This window comes from Musa acuminata, chromosome BXJ1-10, assembly GCF_036884655.1.
Source record: "Musa acuminata AAA Group cultivar baxijiao chromosome BXJ1-10, Cavendish_Baxijiao_AAA, whole genome shotgun sequence".
Classification (NCBI taxonomy): Eukaryota; Viridiplantae; Streptophyta; class Magnoliopsida; order Zingiberales; family Musaceae; genus Musa; species Musa acuminata.
In genome coordinates, this window is record NC_088336.1 from 33,653,672 (window position 1) to 33,674,999 (window position 21,328).

At 37.2% G+C, this 21,328-nt stretch overlaps 3 protein-coding genes across 18 annotated transcripts; 2 read left to right on the forward strand and 1 right to left on the reverse strand.

The window, feature by feature from the left end:
• Positions 1–508: 508 nt before the first annotated feature.
• Positions 509–4,958, reverse strand: LOC103969503 (uncharacterized). Of its 5 annotated transcripts, none has more exons than XM_009383048.3 (3): positions 4,734–4,958; positions 4,130–4,451; positions 509–1,287 (listed from the first exon to the last, which is right to left on the reverse strand). In XM_009383048.3, the coding sequence occupies exons 2-3, from the start codon at positions 4,413–4,415 to the stop codon at positions 917–919; spliced, it is 657 nt and encodes a 218-aa protein (XP_009381323.2). In that variant the 5' UTR covers positions 4,416–4,451; positions 4,734–4,958; the 3' UTR covers positions 509–916. The 5 variants fall into 5 exon arrangements, with proteins under 5 accessions (XP_009381323.2, XP_018674403.2, XP_009381322.2 ...); XM_018818858.2 differs by having other exon boundaries at positions 4,577–4,958; XM_009383047.3 differs by having other exon boundaries at positions 4,130–4,497; positions 4,577–4,958.
• A 1,747-nt stretch (positions 4,959–6,705) lies between these two features.
• Positions 6,706–20,817, forward strand: LOC103969504 (uncharacterized). 12 transcript variants are annotated; one of them, XM_065084974.1, is made up of 21 exons: positions 6,706–6,897; positions 7,897–8,212; positions 8,777–8,855; positions 10,513–10,619; positions 12,301–12,419; positions 13,158–13,386; positions 13,587–13,987; positions 14,145–14,910; positions 15,625–15,747; positions 16,174–16,386; positions 16,513–16,614; positions 17,141–17,224; positions 17,314–17,432; positions 17,528–17,629; positions 18,005–18,121; positions 18,264–18,329; positions 18,998–19,064; positions 19,263–19,316; positions 19,397–19,486; positions 20,081–20,119; positions 20,389–20,817. In XM_065084974.1, the coding sequence occupies exons 8-21, from the start codon at positions 14,908–14,910 to the stop codon at positions 20,509–20,511; spliced, it is 1,302 nt and encodes a 433-aa protein (XP_064941046.1). In that variant the 5' UTR covers positions 6,706–6,897; positions 7,897–8,212; positions 8,777–8,855; positions 10,513–10,619; positions 12,301–12,419; positions 13,158–13,386; positions 13,587–13,987; positions 14,145–14,907; the 3' UTR covers positions 20,512–20,817. The 12 variants fall into 12 exon arrangements, with proteins under 12 accessions (XP_064941046.1, XP_064941041.1, XP_064941039.1 ...); XM_065084969.1 differs by lacking the exon at positions 10,513–10,619 and having other exon boundaries at positions 13,577–13,653; positions 13,832–13,987; XM_065084967.1 differs by lacking the exon at positions 10,513–10,619 and having other exon boundaries at positions 13,587–13,653; positions 13,832–13,987.
• Positions 7,964–13,385, forward strand: LOC103969505 (uncharacterized RING finger protein C548.05c). Its single transcript, XM_018819202.2, has 4 exons — positions 7,964–8,212; positions 8,777–8,855; positions 12,301–12,419; positions 13,158–13,385. Exons 1-4 carry the CDS (start codon positions 7,964–7,966, stop codon positions 13,383–13,385), a joined length of 675 nt encoding a protein of 224 aa, XP_018674747.2.
• Positions 20,818–21,328: the final 511 nt, after the last annotated feature.

Sequence of the window (21,328 nt, forward strand, 5' to 3'; positions counted from 1 at the left end):
TTAGATCATTATTTCTGGGCATCCATAACTTGGCTAGAAAGATCAAAGTAATTAAATTCCTTCATATTCCAATAAGTATAAATATCTAAAAACATCAGCATGTGATATGAACATCACATCATTCGAGTAATAGTTAATTTTATGTTAAAAGAATATATGAAAGTGATTGTAAGAGCAACAAATGTTGCTTAACCACACCCTTTAGGACTCATTTATTGCCGCAATGTTCCAACTATTGGATCGATTGCTATTTGAGCTCTACAGAAAGCATGATTAAATTAAGAATATTTTATTTTTTATTCATAAATTGATATTAATTTTTTCATAAATCTTTCTCTACCTCTTTTAATACTACTAACATTAATAATAATTAATACTACTAATAAATTTATAAAGCTTGGACAATCAAGAAAGAGATTCAACATGTCATTCAAGAAAGGGTTTCAAAACTTTTTATCAAGATAAATTTTCAAATTATTATTTGATGGATCAAAGATTCAAGTCAATATACTAAGACTAGAATAGATTCTAGATTCTAGATTCAATTCAATGCCCTTGAACTGCTCTTACAAAATATACCAGGAATTGGAGTTTGAGGTGATGTCCTTAAGCACAGACCAAACAAAAACAGTACATCATTAGGGACTTGCTCCAAGTAATGGTGCCAAAAACATTTTAGAGAATGTAGATTCTACACTATAGTTCAGATCAGGCAGCTCATCTCTTACGCTTCGAAGTTCATGGTGGACAAATGGAAAGAAACAGATACGACGGGCACCGGTCATACTTTCAAGCAACATATGATCAATAACAAGCTCATGTTAACAATATTGACGTGCCGAGACAAAAGACATACTTCTCTCCATGATTATGCCCACCTGAGGAATAGATGCTCCAAAATGAGGTCACATGAGGCTCAACCTCTGAATGCTAAAGCCTGAGTCTGAAGGATTTGGTTGTCCTCCAACAGGCGGTCATATTCAAGCAGCAGTTCTTCAGACTGTTTTTGAAGGGCGGTGACATGAGCTTCAGCTGTCTCTGCCCTTTTCTCATGCTCCGCCGACTCTGACTTAAACTTCTGCAGCCTCTCCTTTAAACTTGCTACCTCTTCATGGAGCTTTTTTATCTCATTTAAAGATGTCTCCTCCTTCTCTTTAAACCTTTGTTGCTCTTTCTTAAGATTCTCAACTTCTTCTTGGGATGTATTAGCTGTTCTTCTCAAATTGATCAACTTCCTAAGGTAGTGGTGCAAACGGTCGATCACTAAAGCAAGAAAAAGAGTGTAGCCTGCAAAATCAAACAGTTGTAACGGAGATCTCAATACTTGGAACAGAACAGGACTCAAAGTTCAACAACCATAAGAAAAGGCATAAAGCAGAAAACGAGATGCTGTTAGTGGAACTGTCTGCCGGTAAATAAGAATTCAATATTGTTCATTAAGAAAAACAAGAGATTCATTTCCATATGTAATATAGATGAAGATATGATTCAGCATACTGTCTGTAGGATGAAGACCATAAGCCCATTAGGTCATGAACATGGAGGAACCAAATTGAAGCCTTGTGATCAACCATCACTATTTACTGATGGGACCAGGTTAATCTATTGAGAACGAGTCATAGATAACATGCCAGGATGTTAAGCGAAGAGTGTGGAGGAGTTTGATGGTAAGGTTCCACAAGTTGAGGCTATGGATTTGGCAAATCAGATGGAACACCACCTTCTTGGATAGATTTATCCCTAAAATTTATATTCACATCCTTGGTACACGAGCCGTGCTTTTCTTTTGTGTGTTCTAGAGATATTTAGCCATGCATGGTACTTGTCGACCAAGTCAGAGTTTAAAAGTAATTGTAACACCTTGTCAGATTGACAGTCATGTTATATAATGGTATGCATTGACTGAATCTTAAAGAAAGAACTTGCAAATTTGGTTATTGATGAGATAGGAGGTAGTTTTGCAGATCACATATGACCATAACCAGATTATCAAGCAGAAGCCTCTGATGGAACAGAGTAGCTCCTCTGACGGAATCAAATTAGATTATTAGTTATTCAAGTCAAAATAATTAATTACAGAGGTATGTGCAAATGCTTTTACAAAATAATTCCAACTAGCCAATTAACCAAAATTCTCTATTTTGGTGATCTAGCATCCATAATGTTAGTATAAACACTCACCACTATCAAGGAACATCCCTTTCTCCCCTTATGGAATGCCAGTGGGACAAATCACCAAGAAACCTTATTTTTTAAGGTAATGATCCTAATGAAAGATTTAGTAACTTCAAAAACAAGTTCCACCTCAACTTTCTCGCTTAGAAGCATGGCTAGTGCTAGAATATGAAGTCCTATGTGTGCATGCACGCAAACTCCATCAAACAGGGAAAGAGGGAGGAAGAAAGATAAAGAGAAGGATATGCACGACCACAGTGACTTCATTTAAGGAGGCCTCGAAAGGCAATTTTGGCAACCATGAATGACAATATATATATATATATATATATATATATATATATATATATATATATATATATACAATTAAGGCAAAAAAATAAAATAACTGCAAAAGCCTCATTAGCTAACCCAAAATATTGTCATAAATAATGAGAATCGCTTAAACTAAATCAGTAAACAGTGTTGTAACTGAACTAAAACTCTTTACCAGCATTGCACCATTTGACTGACAAAGAAATAAGTAACTTATAGCAAGTAGCATGTATCCAAAAATGATAATCAATCTGATTAAGTCGGTACACAATTCTGCAACCGAACTGCAGTGTTGTCCAGACTTGTACCATTTGGTGGATAAAGAAATTAGTATCTTACAGCAACAAGCATATAGACAAGTGTTAATGATAACATTCTCTAGGAAACCTGGAGCACCTAAGACATATTAATGTTATCAATCTGGTCACATGGTTATTCAATATAGACAAAGTTATATGTGCAACAGAAGCACCATTATTATTATATAAACTTATTGGACGCCCATCCAATATCACCAATAGAGGATTACGTCAAAATATTACATGTGCATGCAAAGAGAAAAGTACATATAGTGGTCTAGATGTGAGACTAAAAATTTATATCATTACGAATGTCTAAAGTATATTCAAGACCATTCTTCCTTAAGAAAAGGAAACCCAGATACGTGGAACTTATTGCTGAAGCAACATACAGGAGGAAACAAACAGACAGACTACTTCTCAAAAAATGTTAGTCATCAGGGGATTGAATATTATCCAACAACTATTTCATCCAAACAGAAGGTGAATTGGTACAATAAAAAACGAACTAAATACTCTTTGATAGAGTGAGTAGACTGATCATGTTTGCTCGTCTCCCTGACCATGTTATTTCCAGATAACCAGTTATCATTTTCACTCAATTCACATTAGTTGAATTATAGATCTCATACAATCCTCTGACAAACCAATGGCTAATTTCATCCAAAAACAAATAACAGAAAAAGAAAGAAATTGAGACTATCATATTCTTAGTACATCAAGTACTTACTATTAACTACAGAAGGAGGATCACAATTAGGTGCGTCAGATAGTAAAAGAAAAGAGATGGCACATTAAAGTCAGCATGAAAAAGATAAGGCTTAGATGATCTGGAGAGTTTAAAAAAGCTCAACAATTCTATGAAATTTTGAAAATAAACTGTAAAAATTAGCTGTTAGACAACTGACTCTGCACAACATTTTTTATGTTGGTTCCATGAACAACTTAAATAAAATTTTACTTTCTGGACTTTGAGCCCCCACAAATTTTAATTTCACACTCTGTAAATATCAACTCGAGGGGACATAGAGCCAGAGCTAGCACAATTTCCAGCCTTGTTCTTAGCCTTCCGATGGACTTTAGTGCTTTATGACCACTATAATGTTAAATCACGTTTCATTCAGGGTGGCCAAATCCACAAAGATCATGTTATTTTTGACGGACTGGTTTGCTTAAATGTCAATATTATGCAGACATCATAAATGATACACAAATACTGTGCACCCAAACTGCATAAATCTCATAAAGATCGTGTCTTTTTTGAAAAACTCGTTTACTCCTCACGGTGTTAAATATTAATATTCTGCAGACATCATAAATGGCAAATAAATACTGCATACCGATGAGCGAGGCTTCAACTAGGTGGGTCCTCCACAAGACTTGATCCATTGGGGTGACAGTTCCAAGCTTTGCGCCCCTGTTCTGGATCTTGAGAATGCTGGCCACGCTCGACGCCAAGATCACCGACATTGTGCACGCCAGCGTCTTCACCGTCGCCGGCCCCTTCCCGGTCTTCAACTGGTCCAACCCCCTCATCGCCAGCTCCCGAAGTGGCCCAATCTTCCACATTAGAATCAGTGCCACCGCCCCCTCCGCGAAGAGCACCAGAAACAGCAGCTGAATCATTTCCCTCTATCCTACAAGCCCCCAAGACTGCTTCAACTGCAAGAAAACCTCCCCATAAAAGACAGCTCTTCCACAAAGCGACCTAATTTTCTAGCCACAAAAACCCATTTTTAGTAGAATGAAGCCTTTTCTTGGCAAACAAGGAGAGAAAACGAACCTACTTTTGTTCAGATAAACCGCTTTTTTTTATCGAAAAGAAGGATCTTTTCTTCTGGGATCGAAGGCAGATGGCACAGAGACTTGAGGAACCACTTCTTCGTGAAGATTATGGAGTCAAATCAGAGACTAGAACGCCGATGATCTCAAGAAAAGACGTACCTTTTCTCCTATTTCTGCGGCTGAAACGAACAAACACTCAAGCAAGGAGAAAGAGAGAGAGGGAGAGAGAGAGGATCCGTTCTGGTTCCAAGTCTTTCCTGACCAAAGATCGGTCACGGATTTGGCAAGGAACCCGTTCGAGATGCTAAAGAGAACACAGGTAAAGGCAGGTCTCCTGCGCCTTTAGGGGTTAGCCATGAGAGAGAGAGAGAGAGAGAGAGAGAGAGAGAGAGAGGAATGAATAGTAGTAGATTTGTTTGTGGTGCAGTCCCCCAACTAAATTAATATTACTGATGTACCCCTCTGTCTATGGCCTCAACCCATGTCGAATACATTTGACACAGTGGTTTATAGAGATTTTTAATTATCATTAATTTATATATATATATATATATATTAAACTCTAATTAATATGTAAAATTGAACTTGAGTTTATAGTGCAAGCTCAATGACACAAATCAGGATATTCTTTTTTTTCTAAAACATACCAGCTGATATTTATTGATTCGGAATTGATGGAATTATGAAAAAAGTTTCTCACTTAGCGTCCTTAATTTAAAAAAATTAAAATAATATTTTTTTAAATAATAATTTTACTCTTTCGTCGATTACCTTTTTCGTCTCATTTCTATCTAGCTCATCGTGTCGATCATTACTCTCGATAGATCCCAATAGTCTATACTGATGATCTCGTGTATGGTGGACGGAAATTACAAGTCCTAGGAATAAAAGCTACAACAGAAGGGTAATCCCACTCACGGTGGAGAGGGGTAAACAAACCTCACTTATGGGTTATACGGTGAAAAAGAATCGCCTAATTTATGACGGAGAGAGGCTTTCGACCCTCTTGTATAAGGATCATAAGCATTGATAAAATGACAGAGGTGACGATAGGTTTGATGAAAGTTCTGACCGTAAGCCATATGCAAAATTTGTAAAAATAAAAAATAAAAATACCTATATATATATATATATATATATATATATATATATATATATATAACGATCATGTGCTACCACTATCTGATGTCATCATGGCACTCTAACCATGCCGTACCTTTTTCAATAATGTCAATGAAGTATCTTTCATTCATGCACCACATGCATTCAGCTGGTGGAGTTCAATGTATATTATATGCTCTCCTAGTAGCATATTTTTTTAGTATATTAATATATAATATGATATTTATTTTATTCATAAATAAAAATTATGGTACAAAATATTAAAAAATAGGATTCGAATCATGAAATAGGAGGAAGAATTAAGATAAATGGTACAAAAAATGAAAAAAAAATATAGGAGATTTACTAATCCTGAATCATAAAAGAAAGTATCGAACCCTTTTTTTTCAAATATATATTTTTATATTTGAAAAAAAATCAGATCATCCAATAAAAAAGCGATTTGTATATATATATATATATATATATATATATATATATATATGTGTGTGTGTGTGTGTGTGTTGGTCTGATAGGATAAAGACTCATGATTTGTCAACCATTTTCCACTTACCCGTCCACATACCGCCGTCTTAGCAGAGGCAAAAACTGAGGACGTTGCTCTCTGCAATCTTAAGGCGGGTAGCTGTAACAGGTATGGTTCACAGGTGTAACAAATGAAGGATTATTCAATGTTCATTGTCGCAATTGCCCACTCCGTCAATTCCCGACCCGAATTGTAACGGCACGTTGGGTTCGTCACCATCAGAGAGAGCAACGGGGCATTGGGTCCCGCGAGGGCGATGCTTCGTCCCAATCATAATGGGGGTAGTTCTCATGGTTATGTCACAGAATGGTAGCAGACAAAACTCTTGTCCTGCGTTCATCGTGGCAATTGCCATTCCGTCATTTTCACACTGATTATGACGACACGTTAGGATCGTTACACGCATTGAAACGATTTCGGTGACCGTTACAAGAGTTGTGACGGGGTTTTAAAAGGATTCGTCCCGTTATTTTGAATGACGGCCCGGTTGGCGGCCGAGCGGTCTATATCGAGTGGGTGGGAGAAGACTTTAGTCTCTTTTAGCTCCCGTTCCACTTAATCTTCCGCTCGCTCTTCCCTTCCTCCGATGCGTCGTCGCCTTGTTCTTGATCGACAACTGAGGAGGATCCCGTCCCTCTTGCTTCCGGACCTGAGCCCTTAATCTTGTCTTTTCCGGTATGACTCCTCGGTGTCTGTGCTTAAGTCTTTTTCTGGCCAAAATTTGCCTTTTTTTCGGGGACGGACTTGGAATCCTACAGTGTTATGATTCAATTTGATAGCTTCTTCAAAATTTACCTTTTCTTGGAGAGTAGCTTCATCAACATTTACCTTTTTCGGGGTTTTCCAACGACTGGGTGGAAGACCAAGTTGGTCCCCTTTCGCCCCCTTTCGCCCCTTTTCCATTGATCTTTCGCTCGCCCTTCCTCCGACGCGTCGTCGCCCTTGTTCTAATCCAGAACCGAGGAGAATCGCATCCGTCTGCTTCCAGACCTGAGCCCTAATGTTGGTTTTTTCCGGTACCCCTCGGTGTCTGTGCTTACTTCTTTTCCGGCTCTTAGAATCCTGGATTATTGTGGTTCGATTCGATAATTTCGCCAAAATTTGTCTTTTATTTGGAAGTTTCTTTGAATTCTTGAAGTTTTCTTGTTCAGTTCGATTGGTTTTTCATCGGGCTTTGGTCGGATTGTTCATGGCTTTTCCTTTGTTTTGCCGAAGACGATACTTGTCACACGTCTGTTCTTTCTCTCTGTCTGTAGTTTTGTATGAGGATTTTGGGACTTGTTCTGGCATACTGCAAGTTCGTGGCTCAAAAAGTTTGTGCCAAAATGAGTTTCTTTCTAGTATCACAATAACAAAGATTTGTTTTGTTTTCCCTCTGGGCTCTTGGAGTATGCACTCTTCCTGAATTCCTATTTTTGGTGGTGATTAACATGACGGTATCGTAATCTATCGGTCTGCTGTGATTGACGTGAAGTCTAAAGATTGTTAACATGACTCTTTTAATTTTGTTTCTTTTTCTTTTTCTTGGTTATTTCTTGCCAAAAGATTTAGGCTTTCTTGATTCTTGATGAGAAGTTTTTAAATTAGGGTCGCTCTTGGATGTACTGTGTACATGCTATTTGTAAATGTGGGGCTTACTTATGAGCTAAAGCTGTGATTGATATTGTATCGTAGCATGACCAATCTTGGGCCATCGAGACGGGTTACAAAGAGGAGTGCCCGAGATAATATTCAATCCAAAATGGTTCTAGATGTAGATCTCAATTCTCCACCTCTTGAGATCCATGAGCAAGAAGCATCTTCTGGTTCCAGACACCCTGCTGCATCTCATGGAACATCTGCTTCCATCAATCCTCGGCATATTTATCCCAGTGGACAGCATCAGGGTTCTGCCCCACAGCCCTATGATGTTTTAGACAGTTCACTTATTGATGTAGATGCCATCGAGGATGAGGTCCAGATGCTCTCATCCCCAAGAGGGTTTCCTCAGGTTGGTTTGTCATACTGTACTTTTGATTGATGACTTGTTGATTTAGGTGGTTATAATTTTGTGAGTTTTAATTATTCTTATAATTATTCAGTGTTTTGTTGGTTTTGTTTGGCTTGTCCATGTCCATCAGACTATCTCTCCTTGTTCATGCTTGGTTTGTCTCCCTAGTTGGCACCCCTTCTATCAGAATCCTGCTCGTGCCTTGTAACTTTTTTCTTTGTAATTCATCTCCTGCTTTAGGTTGTTGATGTCAGTCAGACATTTGGCTTTACCTCTTCTCCCCCTTGTCGTGCTTCATTGACAGCCTAATTTTATTGGGAAAGCTTGAATGATGATTCTATAGATGTAAGCATTCCCGATATCTTCTTACGCGGTCAATGGTTGTACATTATCTAATCTTGCCATTACTAGTTAGTTTCACATGGTTTATCTGTTTGAACATTCATAGTACATTATCAAATCTTTCCATTACTTGTTTGTACATTATCTAATCTTTCCATTACTTGTTACTTTCACATGGTTTATCTGTTTTAACATTCATAGTATTTATCCTTGTTGGTTTAGGCAAGGAATCATTCTAGGAGAAATCAACCTGTGACAGTAGTCCTCGATGAAGATCTTGACACAAGTTCAAGAATATCAGGTTTGTTTATATTTCATTCTGCCATCATATGGCACTATAATCTCGAAGCTTGCTAATAATTAAGAAATGCAGTTTTTCTTCATCTGCATGCTAAAGCTATCTCTTAGCTTAGTTCTCTCTCTATTTTCTTGTTCTCTAGTTTATGATTTCATAAGACTTGAAACCGTTCTTTATTTCCTTGCACACATTGACATTCTAGAAGAGGATCTTGTTTATCTCTTGATTTTTGTATTTTTTAATCTTCTTCTTTTATAATTTTCTTTGGGGTGCATTCTTTTGTTTTTGAATGGATGAAATTGTGAAGTTCATCAGTCAGCATAGAGGGTGTCTGTGTGAGCAAATACAATTCAGGATGGAGTTCAGAATTTTGATTCTCTCAATTATTTATTAATTTTTGTCGTTGATCCTCATTTTAGCTTTCTTCTATTATCCATAGTATCTTTCACTAACATACTCTTTTACACTATGCCAAACAATTTAATTACTGTTTATGGTTTTTTTTCCGGCTGCTCGATTTGTACACTGAATATCTATATTGGCAGTTACAAGGGTATTAAAAAACAAGGTATGTAATTTCGAATAATACTGCCTGGTACGGGTGGTACATATCGGTCTGTTAGCTGATCGGTACATGGACCGTCCATTACCGGACGAAACGATATATATATATATATATATATATATATATATATATATATATATATATATATATATATATATATATATATATATACCGAGCGGTATACCACTCGGTATACAGTATCGTACTGTACCGAGCTAACGTCGAAATTTCGGTACGGTACGAAATTGCGAACCTTATTAAAAAATATAATTGAAGAAGAAATGAATGAAAAGTGTAAACAAATGCATATGTTAAATAATGCTTCTTTGAGGACTCTCTTTTCTGATCTCCGGTTCTTCTTTTCATTTGATTTCATCCCCATGCCCTTTATCTCTTTCTTCTTCCGGTCTCTTTAGGGTCTATCCATTGGCCCTTGGAGTCAAACTCTTGATCTAGTGCTTAAAATCCTAGACTGGTTTGATTGTTCAACTTGTTTGATGCAAAAACCAAACAATGTGGGATTTTACAGTGTTGGTAAGGACCTGCTAGTTGATAATGATCTTGCATTAGACCAGTCTGACACATCTCTTCATGTGGTTGGTGCATGCCATGGAATTTAAATCAAATCCATACTAGGGCCTTCATTTTTCTCAATCTACCTGGTTTTGACCATCGCATCATTTTCTGTACTAGGCACTTTGAGTTTCTTTGCCTTTGTAATTTGAAATGCGATCATCTGTTGGTTATTCAAGGTACTTTTTTTATTAAGATCTTCATTATGTTCATAGTTTTGAGGAATCCAGACACTTTGGATGAATGACCTTTAGAGTAACACACGATGTAATTGTTAGATTCTGTTAGACTTTGTGACGTTCTTTCATGCTGAAACATTTGTTTGTGACCAACTGAAGTGTCCCTGTAAGCTCTTGTTTCTATTTAGGCATTAAAAGCTTAATAACTTAAAAAATGCTGGATCCATCTCCATGATTTTTCATTCTTAAAAAGATTATGCAGCTGCATAAGCATATGCACCTCCTAGTCCACCCTATTTCTTACATTATAGATTGTTGCTTTTATCTCATGGCTGTCTTGTAGGAAGTTGCAAATAAATTTTCATGTATAACGTTGGTTCGATGTCAGAATGGCTGAAGACATGTTGCATCTGGACCACGTCATCCCTTGCATCTGAAACTTATGTATAGGTTTGTATGGTGTTTCTCTTTCTGGTCTTTCTTGCGAGTGCAAGTCCTTTATCAAGGCAATAAGAAAAATGAATAGCCCATTCCTGTCTGCACCTCGACAATCACATAGCACTAGTTACAAAATTCTGATCTGCTTCTAGCATGTGCCCTGACTTATTATAGAAACAACATCCATAATTCTTTATCCCTGTGTTCTTGGTTGTACTCCTAAACCAAGTTTTACTCCCAGACAGAAGAATTCATAATTCATGCTTACAACCAAGTACAATTCTGTCATTTTTTAATGAAATTTTGATCTTTTTTTAAAAATTATTTCTAATTATGTTTTATGTTAAAGTAATATATTAGAGAATAAAGATGAAATCCTGACTTCGCTCCTGAATGTGCATCATGGATGTGCTGTTGGTTGCTAGTTTTACATGGGTTCTAATTGCTCTTATCCTTCTTCACGTGAAGAGGTCCTCATCTGACTATGACAATGAACAATGGCAATTGAATGACAGATGATTATAGTGATGCATGAGAAATCATCTTCCTTACCTTTTTCTTGTTGGTTTTGATGTTTTTTCCTTGTCATTATCACTTCTTTCTTGATTTATGCTATTCCACATCCTTTTTTATTCTTCCTCTTCACTTGACCTGCAATTTTTCCTTTTTTTTCCTGCCATTCTCCTTTATTGTGATACCATGTTGCTTCTCTGCCCTTCATTGGAGTTTTTCCTTATTCAAGTTTTAAGAACTCTTTTGACATGGTACATAGAGATTAATATCTTTGAAATACATCCTTTTTTGACGTGGGTTAATCTAGTTGGGAACTCAATGTTCAGGTTAGTCTTGTTTTGAATTAAAGAAACTGTTCAATGCTTTTATAGGAGATTTTTTTGGGTATTAATTGCCTGGGCATTCATGTATATGGCAAAAGTAAAAAAGATTGTTTTTTTACAGTTGCTGGTGTTGCCCTTTCTGCCCTAAAGAATTGAAAAGTTGGATTTGTGCACCAGTCTTTTCTGCCCCAAAGAATTGGGTAGTTGGATTTGCTCCAGTAATTGTCATTATTCATTACTTTCTTGTCATAGATTAGATACAACGTTATGACAGACAATTCTTCATTAAAATAGTGCGGAGAAGAGGTGAGAAATAGTTTGAGGCCATCATAAGTTTTGTTAACTACTGATGTTATGCAGTTCAATTTTACCAAATTATATCTGTCTCATTGGGTTTGTTGAACTACAGTTCTACATCATTGTCAAACTACAATTAGCTCCATTCACTGTGTTGCATTTCCTCCTGGTCACATACGTTAGTTACCAACAGGAACTTAACAATGATTGAAGTTTCTGATAGCTCCGGTCACCTTTATCTTGACTAGCATAATGAAATGCCTTCTGATTCTTGAAAATTTTATTGATTTTATGGCTTGAATTTTCTTTATAGTAATTTACTTAAGATTATTTTTCATTTCGTGTTATTTTTTATTCCAATTCATTCCTTTAGATTTTTTCTACCTTTTTTAAAATTTATTATATTATTGATAAGAATATTTGAGGGTTTTTTCTTCCTTTTGTCTTCCTACTACTTAAAATTCGTTCCTTCTGTCTTTGTTACATTGAGTGCCTGTTACTCTTCATTCTACTTTCTATGGTCAGCTAAAGGTCAATGTGTTTTTTGTGTTCTGCTGCAGAGGGATCAGCAACCATATTATCTTTGAATGATCACAATAAGCATGAAAGAAGTTCAAGAAACATTTCAGTTATTAATTGTGAGCTTTATCCAGCTCTGGAAGAGGAGTCCAACGTGAAGGTAAAAATGTGCTAAATTTGATTATTTTTTTCAACTGGTTTTCTGATTGCATTATCCAGGACTTCTTGTTGTTGTTCTACTTTATAGTTATGGGTTCCTTTTGTATTTTTTTTTACTCTCGGCTTCTTTCTTTCTGCTCCCTGCGCTCCTCCTGCTTATCCTTTTTTTTTTTCTTTTTCTAATCCTTTTAAATAGGTTAGTTAAATAGCCAGAATCAGTTAAATGTTTTTGAATTTGATCGGTTCTAGCTTATTTTGACTGATTTCTCTGTGCAAGATCAAGGAATTGTACAAAATTGAATCGGCCTTGGACTATTAGCAATTCAAATGTGTTTTACGATCTCTAGCTTTGTTTTCAAGAAACATTATTTTACAAACAACTTAAGGCTGTAGTTTTTGTTATCCTGTGGAATTCGACAATTGAGAGTCGAATGTTGTGATTTTGGAACCATCGACAATTCTAGTAAGAATGCAGTTCCCACTTTATACCTTCCCTGAAGTCACACCTCATTCGGATCCGAGTGATTTTGGAATTATGTTAGCTCACCTATTGCCTCACAGGTCAGATTTGTGAGAGGGCCACAGAAGGATGAGAGATTTTCTTGAGTGGTCTATCTAGATTCTTTACATTTTATCTTATTATCTATGGTCATGGTTGTCATGTCTTCTCCAATTTTAAGACTCCCAAGCTTAATTCTGGTTGATTTTGAAGCAAGTTGCGTATCGACTTTAAATGCAGGGCAAGAATGTCATGGAAGCCAGGCCGGAGCCGCCAAAGGAACCAGCTTTCATCTGCCCCATCTGCATGGACACACTGGTGGAGCCATCGTCAACTATTTGCGGCCATATTTTCTGCTGCAGCTGCATAAAGGCGTCCGTTAAATCTCAGAAGAAGTGCCCTACTTGTCAAAGAAAGCTAAGCATGAGCAATTTCCACAGGGTGTATCTTCCAACTACTACTGACTGAGGTGACTGCAGAATCGCCTTCTTCCTTCCCCTGTATTTTGAAGCCTCCCCCCTGCTTTGATTAATCTTCATCTCTCTTCTCTCTCTTTCTCTCTCTCACTGACATTATAGATGCTCTTGGCTGTTTTTGTCCGGATCACTTGCAATTATAATTAAAGTTAATGTTTGTGTAGTAGCTCAATATCTTTCTAGCATGTCACAGATTGAGAGGAAGTGGAGCAACAAAGATTAGCCTGTGCTTGATCGCTACTGGAAGCGGAGCATCACAGGTGTGTGCTCGAGCCTGCACGCAGCTTTTTATATTCAGTCTATTTCTTTCATTTTTTTATTCGGGCATTCCCACACATCAAACTGTGTCCAAATCTGACAGTCAATCTTTGACCTTTGTCATCTGATTTGGATCTTCTCTAGCTAGCTAACCTTCCTGCCTCTTTGTTTGTTGGGTAGCACCCCTCACAAGGAAAAAAGCTTGATCCCGAGAGCAACCAATCTCTCTCTCTCTCTATCTCTCCTTCTTCAACGTAGCCATAACCAGTCAGTCTAAACCATCAGGCCAAACCAGCAATTCTTCCATGCAACAACGCGCACACAGGATTCTTGCAGGTATCATCTTCTGCTATCTTCTATATTCCTCCAAACAAATGAGTGAAGAAAAGAGTTGGGGAAGGTTCAAGTCACATGCAGCATCTTGTTGTGGCTTTCATGAGCATCCTCGCCATGTATCGAATTCCCCCATTAAATCCTCGTGAACTGAATGCAGTGTGTTTATCTGGAGGAGTGCATAAGCTTGTTTGCTTAGAGAGGGGCCAAACAGAGACTGATAGCTTTGAAGAGTGGGCAAAAGGAGATGGGGACAAACTTGGAATTTGACCTGCGTCAAAGTTTAGACTGCCTATAAGATACATATGTCACTAGGTTGACTTTTGTGTTTGGACCTTCTTCTTCCTCTCACGACGATAGCAGCGGGCGTCGGTGCGGCATTGTGATGAGAGCAAGCTCTGTTCCCTGTCTCCGCCAGGCCAGGTGAGACGGACGGATGCATGTAAATCTTGCGTTGGATCTTACGGTGCGAAGATCTCGGTCTCCGGGACCCACAGCGGTTCTCCAGAGGTGGGACGGAGAGTGGCGAAGAGACGGGTAAGGATTGATTCTTCTCCCCTGGTGTTGCACGCTATATTCTCTCCCGGACTCGCACCCCACTCCGCGAAGTGAACGCGCCCAAACGAGGAACTCAAAAAGACCGACGCCGCCGCTTTTGACTCGTGTACCGAAACCGAAATCTAACCCTCCTCGGCTTCCTCCTCTCTTCGATCATCTGTTCTTGAGAGAATCCTTCTGAAAGACGAGATTTTTGAGTGTCCTGCTTCGACCAAGCCAGCGGGACAGAATCCTCGGGAAAAAGATACGATCTTTGATCGTCCCACTTCGACCAAGTTACGCTTCGTGTAAAGGAATCTGCTTTGCCGGGAAGTCCACCGCGCAACTCTTATTCCATTGGGTTCGCCGAGTTTACTTGCTTTGTCATGGTGAGGGACTTTCCCTCTTCTGCTTTGTTCTTCTTTTCTTTATCAGTTCAGGATCGATTTTTAGGGTTTTCAGTGTTGCGGCTTTGACCAAAAGTTCTTTTTTTTTCCTGGTGGGTTTGTGGCTTTTGTTTTTATGGAACATGAAATCATCGAACTCTTTGAAGTTACTAAGATAATGCTTTTCTTTTTCCTCCTTTTGTCTTTTTGAATGCCGTTGTATAGCGAATCATTACCGATATGAACAATTGCAGGGCGACGGCCTGAGTTCAAATTTCTCCATTGAAATCTTTAATTTTACTTTTAGTGAGAAAAGGATTGTTTCCGTCGGAGACTATTTAGCTATCTCTCGTTTCATTGCTTCAGTGTTAATTCGTGTTTTGGTGAGATAGTGACTTCAATTGACAGAATTATTATGCTGAAGGAATATGCTAGGAACTGAACTAGTGATGTTGACAGTGCTTATATCTGGTCCTGTTTGCTGTTCAGTTTTCTGAGGCATGAAATCTCCCAACTCTTTTAATGACTTGATTAAGTAATGCTTCATGTTGGTTGTTGTTTGGTCTTTCTTGTATTCATTTCGGTGAATTCCCATGGCATATTCTGTTTACCTCCTGTTTTTTTTCTTTTGTGTGTCAGTGTGTCTGCAAGACTGTCTACAAATTTTATTTTGATTGCACTAAGCTCTATTTTTCCTCTTTCAAAACTTCCTTGCAGGGTTCTCTTGCCACACATCCCTCAGGTCCAAGATTCTGTTCTTGTGCCAACAACCGTACAGCTGCTTTCCTATGTATGGTGTTCATCATCGGGACCTCTTTTGTTGAATTTGATTATATAATGGTATGATTTGTTTTCCTGACTTTGTTTTTGTTGTTTATTTAATTTAGTATCCATTGATTGGTGATCTTAGTTTTAGGCTTTTAGCTGACCCTCTGGACAATTCTAGGAAGATTGTTCTTTTCCCTGACTGAAAGATTTCTTATTAGTTAATATTTTTTGTTTGACTAGAACTTGGAACTTTACTATGTAATTTAGAGTTTGAACTCTTCTGCCTTTTCTTGTCTTGTGTATGTCAACCTTTTGAGATCGTCCATGTAGCTGTTGTACGAGGATTTTGTATACTAAGAAGATATCATCTTACATGCTTTTATCTCTGGAAAACTTAGTTTTTAGCCTACATAAGCTTCTTGGTAAATGTAACTAATCCTACATTTATAAATTGTAAAAATCATATCTTCACTCATGGAAATAATTCCCCTTTTGCAGAAATTGTGGACTGGGATATCAACTGATTTTGTAGCAACTACTCAAGCCAATTCGTGGCACCGTGAGTCTAGCTTGATAAATGTAATTAATCCTACTCTGAAGGTAAATGTAATTAATCCTACTCTGAAGACTGACATATCAGACTTACCCCCTCAAGCCAATTCATGGCACCGTGAGTCTAGCTTGGAGTCCACTCGATCCAATTCATGCAAGGTTATTATTTACGACTTTGGCTTTAAGATCTTTGGTGTCACTTGTTTTGGTCATTTGCACTCTTTAAAGTTTATAACAATTGGTTTAAATGTTATGCTCTTATGATTCAGTTTGTATGGTTTTCAGAGTCCTTGCACATCTCTGGGAAGTGAAGCATTGCCTAAAGGTATTGTTAGTCCGAAGTCAGACTTGGAAATGGTGCCTCTATGGGGTTCTCGAAGAGGAAAGGTGTGTTACTGATCTAATGAGTAAAATCGTCTTATTTTTGTAGGTGTTGTGTATAGGATTTTTGAAGGTATTCTTAAAAAGGTTTCAGTTTTTTTCCAACATATAGGATTGTTCTAGGTACTAATCGAAGATTTCAGTTCATCCCAACTTGATGCATGCTGGTGCCAACATGCTCTATTTCAGCCTGCATCATTTGGAATGGTGCTGATGCCTGGCAAAAGGAGTTTAAATACTCTGTTGGCATGGTGCTGATGCCTGTGATAGCGTTGTGCATGCACAAGCATGATCACGGGCAACCTCCGTTTCAATATGTTGTTTGAAGTCATTATCTCAGAACTTGGATCAATATTTGTGTGGTGAGGAAGAGAAAATTTTGGGTCACTACCAAAACTATTCGTTCCATAGACTTCTAGATTAAGTAATGGATTAGGATTATTGTCTACCTCTCCACCCTCTTTATTCTCCTTGGCATTTTTGTCGAACTTAACTGTGATTCATGTCAACTCTTTCCGAATGTTGGGAACAGGATGGTGTCAGTTTACAGAAGAGCTTATTGGCGATTCCAGTTGGAATAAACCAAAAGGCCATGGTGAATCAGATTGTAATGAAGGTTAAAATAATATCATGACCTCGTGTCTATATGGTAAAATCTTTACATAAAGTTCCAGTTTTGCTAAATACTTTTTGTTTGTATTCTAGTTTGTTTCCAGTGATTTCACCGTGATGCTTTTTCACTATGATGGTGTTGTTGATGAATGGAAAGATTTACAATGGAGTGACAGTGCCCTACATATTTCTGCAATCAATCAAACAAAATGGTAATTTAGTTGATCATCAAAATGTTCCCCAAATTATGGCTGATATTGTATTCTTCGACTATGTAGCCCGTACTAAAAACAATAATCTTTTGCAGGTGGTTTGCTAAGCGCTTCTTACATCCAGACATAGTTGCACCGTACAAGTATATCTTCCTATGGGATGAGGATATCGAGGTGGAAAATTTTCATCCTAAAAGGTTGGTGTTTTTTATCATGAATTTGTTAATAGAACTAAAAAAATTATAATGTTTTTCCAGGATCTCAAATCTAAATTTGAAGGTCGTGTCATAGACTTCTCACTGCCGGCTTTTTGATGATTTCTTTTGAATGGTTTTGCATTCTGGCCATGAAAAATTTTCATTTATTTGCTATTCTTTAAGAGAACTGAGATGTGAGAAGTTTTATTTGTAGTATCATGCTGTACTAGTGAAGTTGGACTTCTTGTTGTTTACTGAGCAGTTGAAATGGGTTAACTTTACCGGGAACCATTTCTAAATCGGTGTTGTATGACAGATAGATCTGATCAACAGTTTAGTTCGATCTTGATTAACTGACACATGTAACTCCTGCAGATACTTGATGATTGTTGAGAGGGAAGGCTTAGAGATATCACAACCTGCACTTGACCTTGCAAAATCTCGGATTCATCATCAAATTACAGCACGTTTAAGCAAACGAGTCGTACACAGGTGCTGTTTTATCTTGTTTTTCTAGTAGAACCAGTCATTATTTGGCTATTCATTTCATTGCAAGTAGATTCCATTTCATACTCAGTACTCATAGTATTGAATGGAAAATATCGAAAACCAATATTTATTTTCCAATTAACAGAAGGATGTACAAGTTCAGTGGTGACAAAAAATGTGATGATAACAGCAGTCAACCTCCATGCACTGGGTAAGGTTCTTTTCCCCAACCAACCATATTGAAATATTTTTCTATTGAAACAGAGAAGGATCATCTGTTATCATTTTGTGACTACACAATAAGTGTTTAGGGTTAAACATGATACTATTTTAGATCTGTGTTTCATCATATTCATAGTTGGACAGGGAGTGATTAATAATATAAGCATCATCATCTTATCCTGATAAATAATTTGTAGACACTGGGAAATCTGGAATTAAGAACGAGAGATGGAAATTTGCTTTCTGAATTAATTCAAAAATACAAGTTAAGCCATTTATTCTCATTTTAATTAAGAGATTCAGTAGTGGATATACATAATTAATTCAAAAATATGGTACATCTGTAGCAGATTATTTTAATTTTGAACCATAACTAAACCAAACCGAACATACCTAAGTCAATTCAATTATGTTGCTGGAATGAGAAGCTGAGGCCACATTTGAAGTTATAGCTCAAAGCTGGAAAATTGGTCATTCATTCTCATATCATAATCTGCAATTTTCGTTCTAGCTTAATGGACATATTTCTTTGCTGTTTTGAATGATTGCAAAAGTATATTCCATAACCTATTGTCGGTGAAAGCTAAGCATTTACTACGATTTTCATTCTTAAACGTTTACCACTACCCTCGATGCTGAACATTTTCGTTATCGCAGATGGGTAGAAATGATGGCTCCTGTTTTCTCGAGAGCTGCCTGGCGCTGTGCGTGGCATATGATTCAAGTGTGTGGAAAATGTCTTAATTCTTTGTGCAAAATTATATTCACGTTTTTGTCTGTCTCATTTTAATACATATTTAAATTTTATCCAAGCACAAGGCACACAGCACTAAAACAATATCTTATTTTTTGAGACATATGTCGCGTGTCTTTCTACCGAAATATGTCGAACTAACTTTTCTCATGTTGCATTTGTTTGTAGAATGACTTGATTCATGCATGGGGTCTCGATATGAAGCTCGGTTACTGTGCTCAGGTAATGTTTGATGGACAATACCGGCATGTGTGAAATATTTGTTTGTCAAGAAGAAATCTCAGACAAACCACTTTTGACAGGGTGATCAGAGCAAAAACATTGGAGTGGTGGACAGTGAATACATAGTTCATAAGGGGCTGCCGACGCTTGGCGGGTTTGATGAGAAAATGGTGAGTTACTACAAAGAACAAATACTTCATCTAAACAAATAAGATGCCAAACCTGTTATATTGGTGATGATAAAAATCCACCTAAATCTTAATCTGAAAAGTCAAATTGATGTTAAACGATTCCTCTTTTTTGGGAAAAAAAACCCGAATTTTATATTTCTATTATTCCCTTTATATTATTATATATGTAATTCCTATTGTACTATGCTACTATGGTATATGGAAGTCTTCCTGCCTTTGCCTGTACAAATAGGTTAATGAGCTGAATCATGTAAATATCTATGTTTTGTCTCTCTGTCTCTCTCCCTCTATTATCCAATAGATGCATGTCAGTCTCCATTGTGACCAGAACATGTCTTTGTTTTGTTGTTTCCATCTAAATCTCATTACCTTAGACCAGCAGGAAATGATTCACATGGTGTTGTGATATTCATCTTCTTTCTCTTTCTCTTCTATTCTATCCATCGACACGCATGACTTAATCGTGTGTTGGATGAACTCAGGTCAGAGCATCGGGTAAACCAAATCTCTCATCTTCTTTCTCTGTAAATTATAGATTCCTGATGAATCTGACTGGTAGTTTTGTATGTGCAGGGATCTACTGGTTCGCCTGCCGCTAAAGATAGATCTGCAGTAAGTACTACATTTTTATATACAGTCGAATATGGTTTTTCGATTATCAGTAACCGATCCCAAAAAATTGTGGCAGATGAATAATTTAGCCTTACTTGGCCATTATTTGTGCAAGATCAAACTTACATCCTCAAATACAACTTATTTGCTTATTATGGATTGAAATAAATGAAAACCTAAGAAACTTTTTCTCTATTGCATTTACCATATTGCTTTTCGACACCATTTAGAGGTTATATCATCTGATTGGATTGAGCTCTCGTACGCAGGTGAGGCGGCGGTCTTCTGTCGAATTGGAGATCTTTCGAAAAAGATGGCAGAAGGCTGCGACCGAAGATAATTGCTGGATCGATCCATATCCTGAACTCGAAACAAACTCGAGGAAGCAGTAATGTAACTCATTAACAAAACCTCAAGTTAGACAACAAAGTCCGAAGTATTTAGCCAGTGTATGATCGATGAGCTCAACACACAAAGAATTGCCACCAGCATTTGCGAAGAGAGCCAAATTCTAATCTATGCTTCCGGTAAGCAGAGATATATTACATGAGTCATATCGTTAAAAGTATAATGTTTTCGATTCTTTGATTCTTTCCTGTAACATTTTTATTACCTTGTGAACTTTTGTTGTACTCATAGCTTGAACAGCTTTTATTAGATTCTGAAGCTGAAAAAGCCAATTGCATGATTTTTTTAAATATTTTTACATGGATTGGAACATGAAAGCTATCTATCTATCGTCTATTGATATGAATTGTAAAGCAATGCATTAACCATTAGGATGTGTCAATTGCATGATCTCACTATCTTATTGTGATGTTATTCACAAGTTCAGGGTCGGTTCTTCATGCTTAAAACTTGTATTTAGAGAGTCCAAAGTCACAAGAAAAGGAACACAGAGCTTGATGTTGGCCTCAGTTATTCCTGCAAGTTTTTATTGCAGGAGATCATTACACACTCAAATTCATCTTTTCAACATCTTTATCACCATTCCCCTAAACCACCCACCAACTCCACATCATAGCATCTTTGACTCGTCCATCCATTACTAGTTTAGACAACCAGTTAATGAGCACAAGAATGCATGAAGTTGGATTGCAAGCATCAGAAAGATTTGGATTTCTCAAAAAGCCTAAACAAATGTCAGGATGACTATGATATAGATTTTCAAATAATGTATATTTCACCAGAAAAGAAATGTTCTCTCTT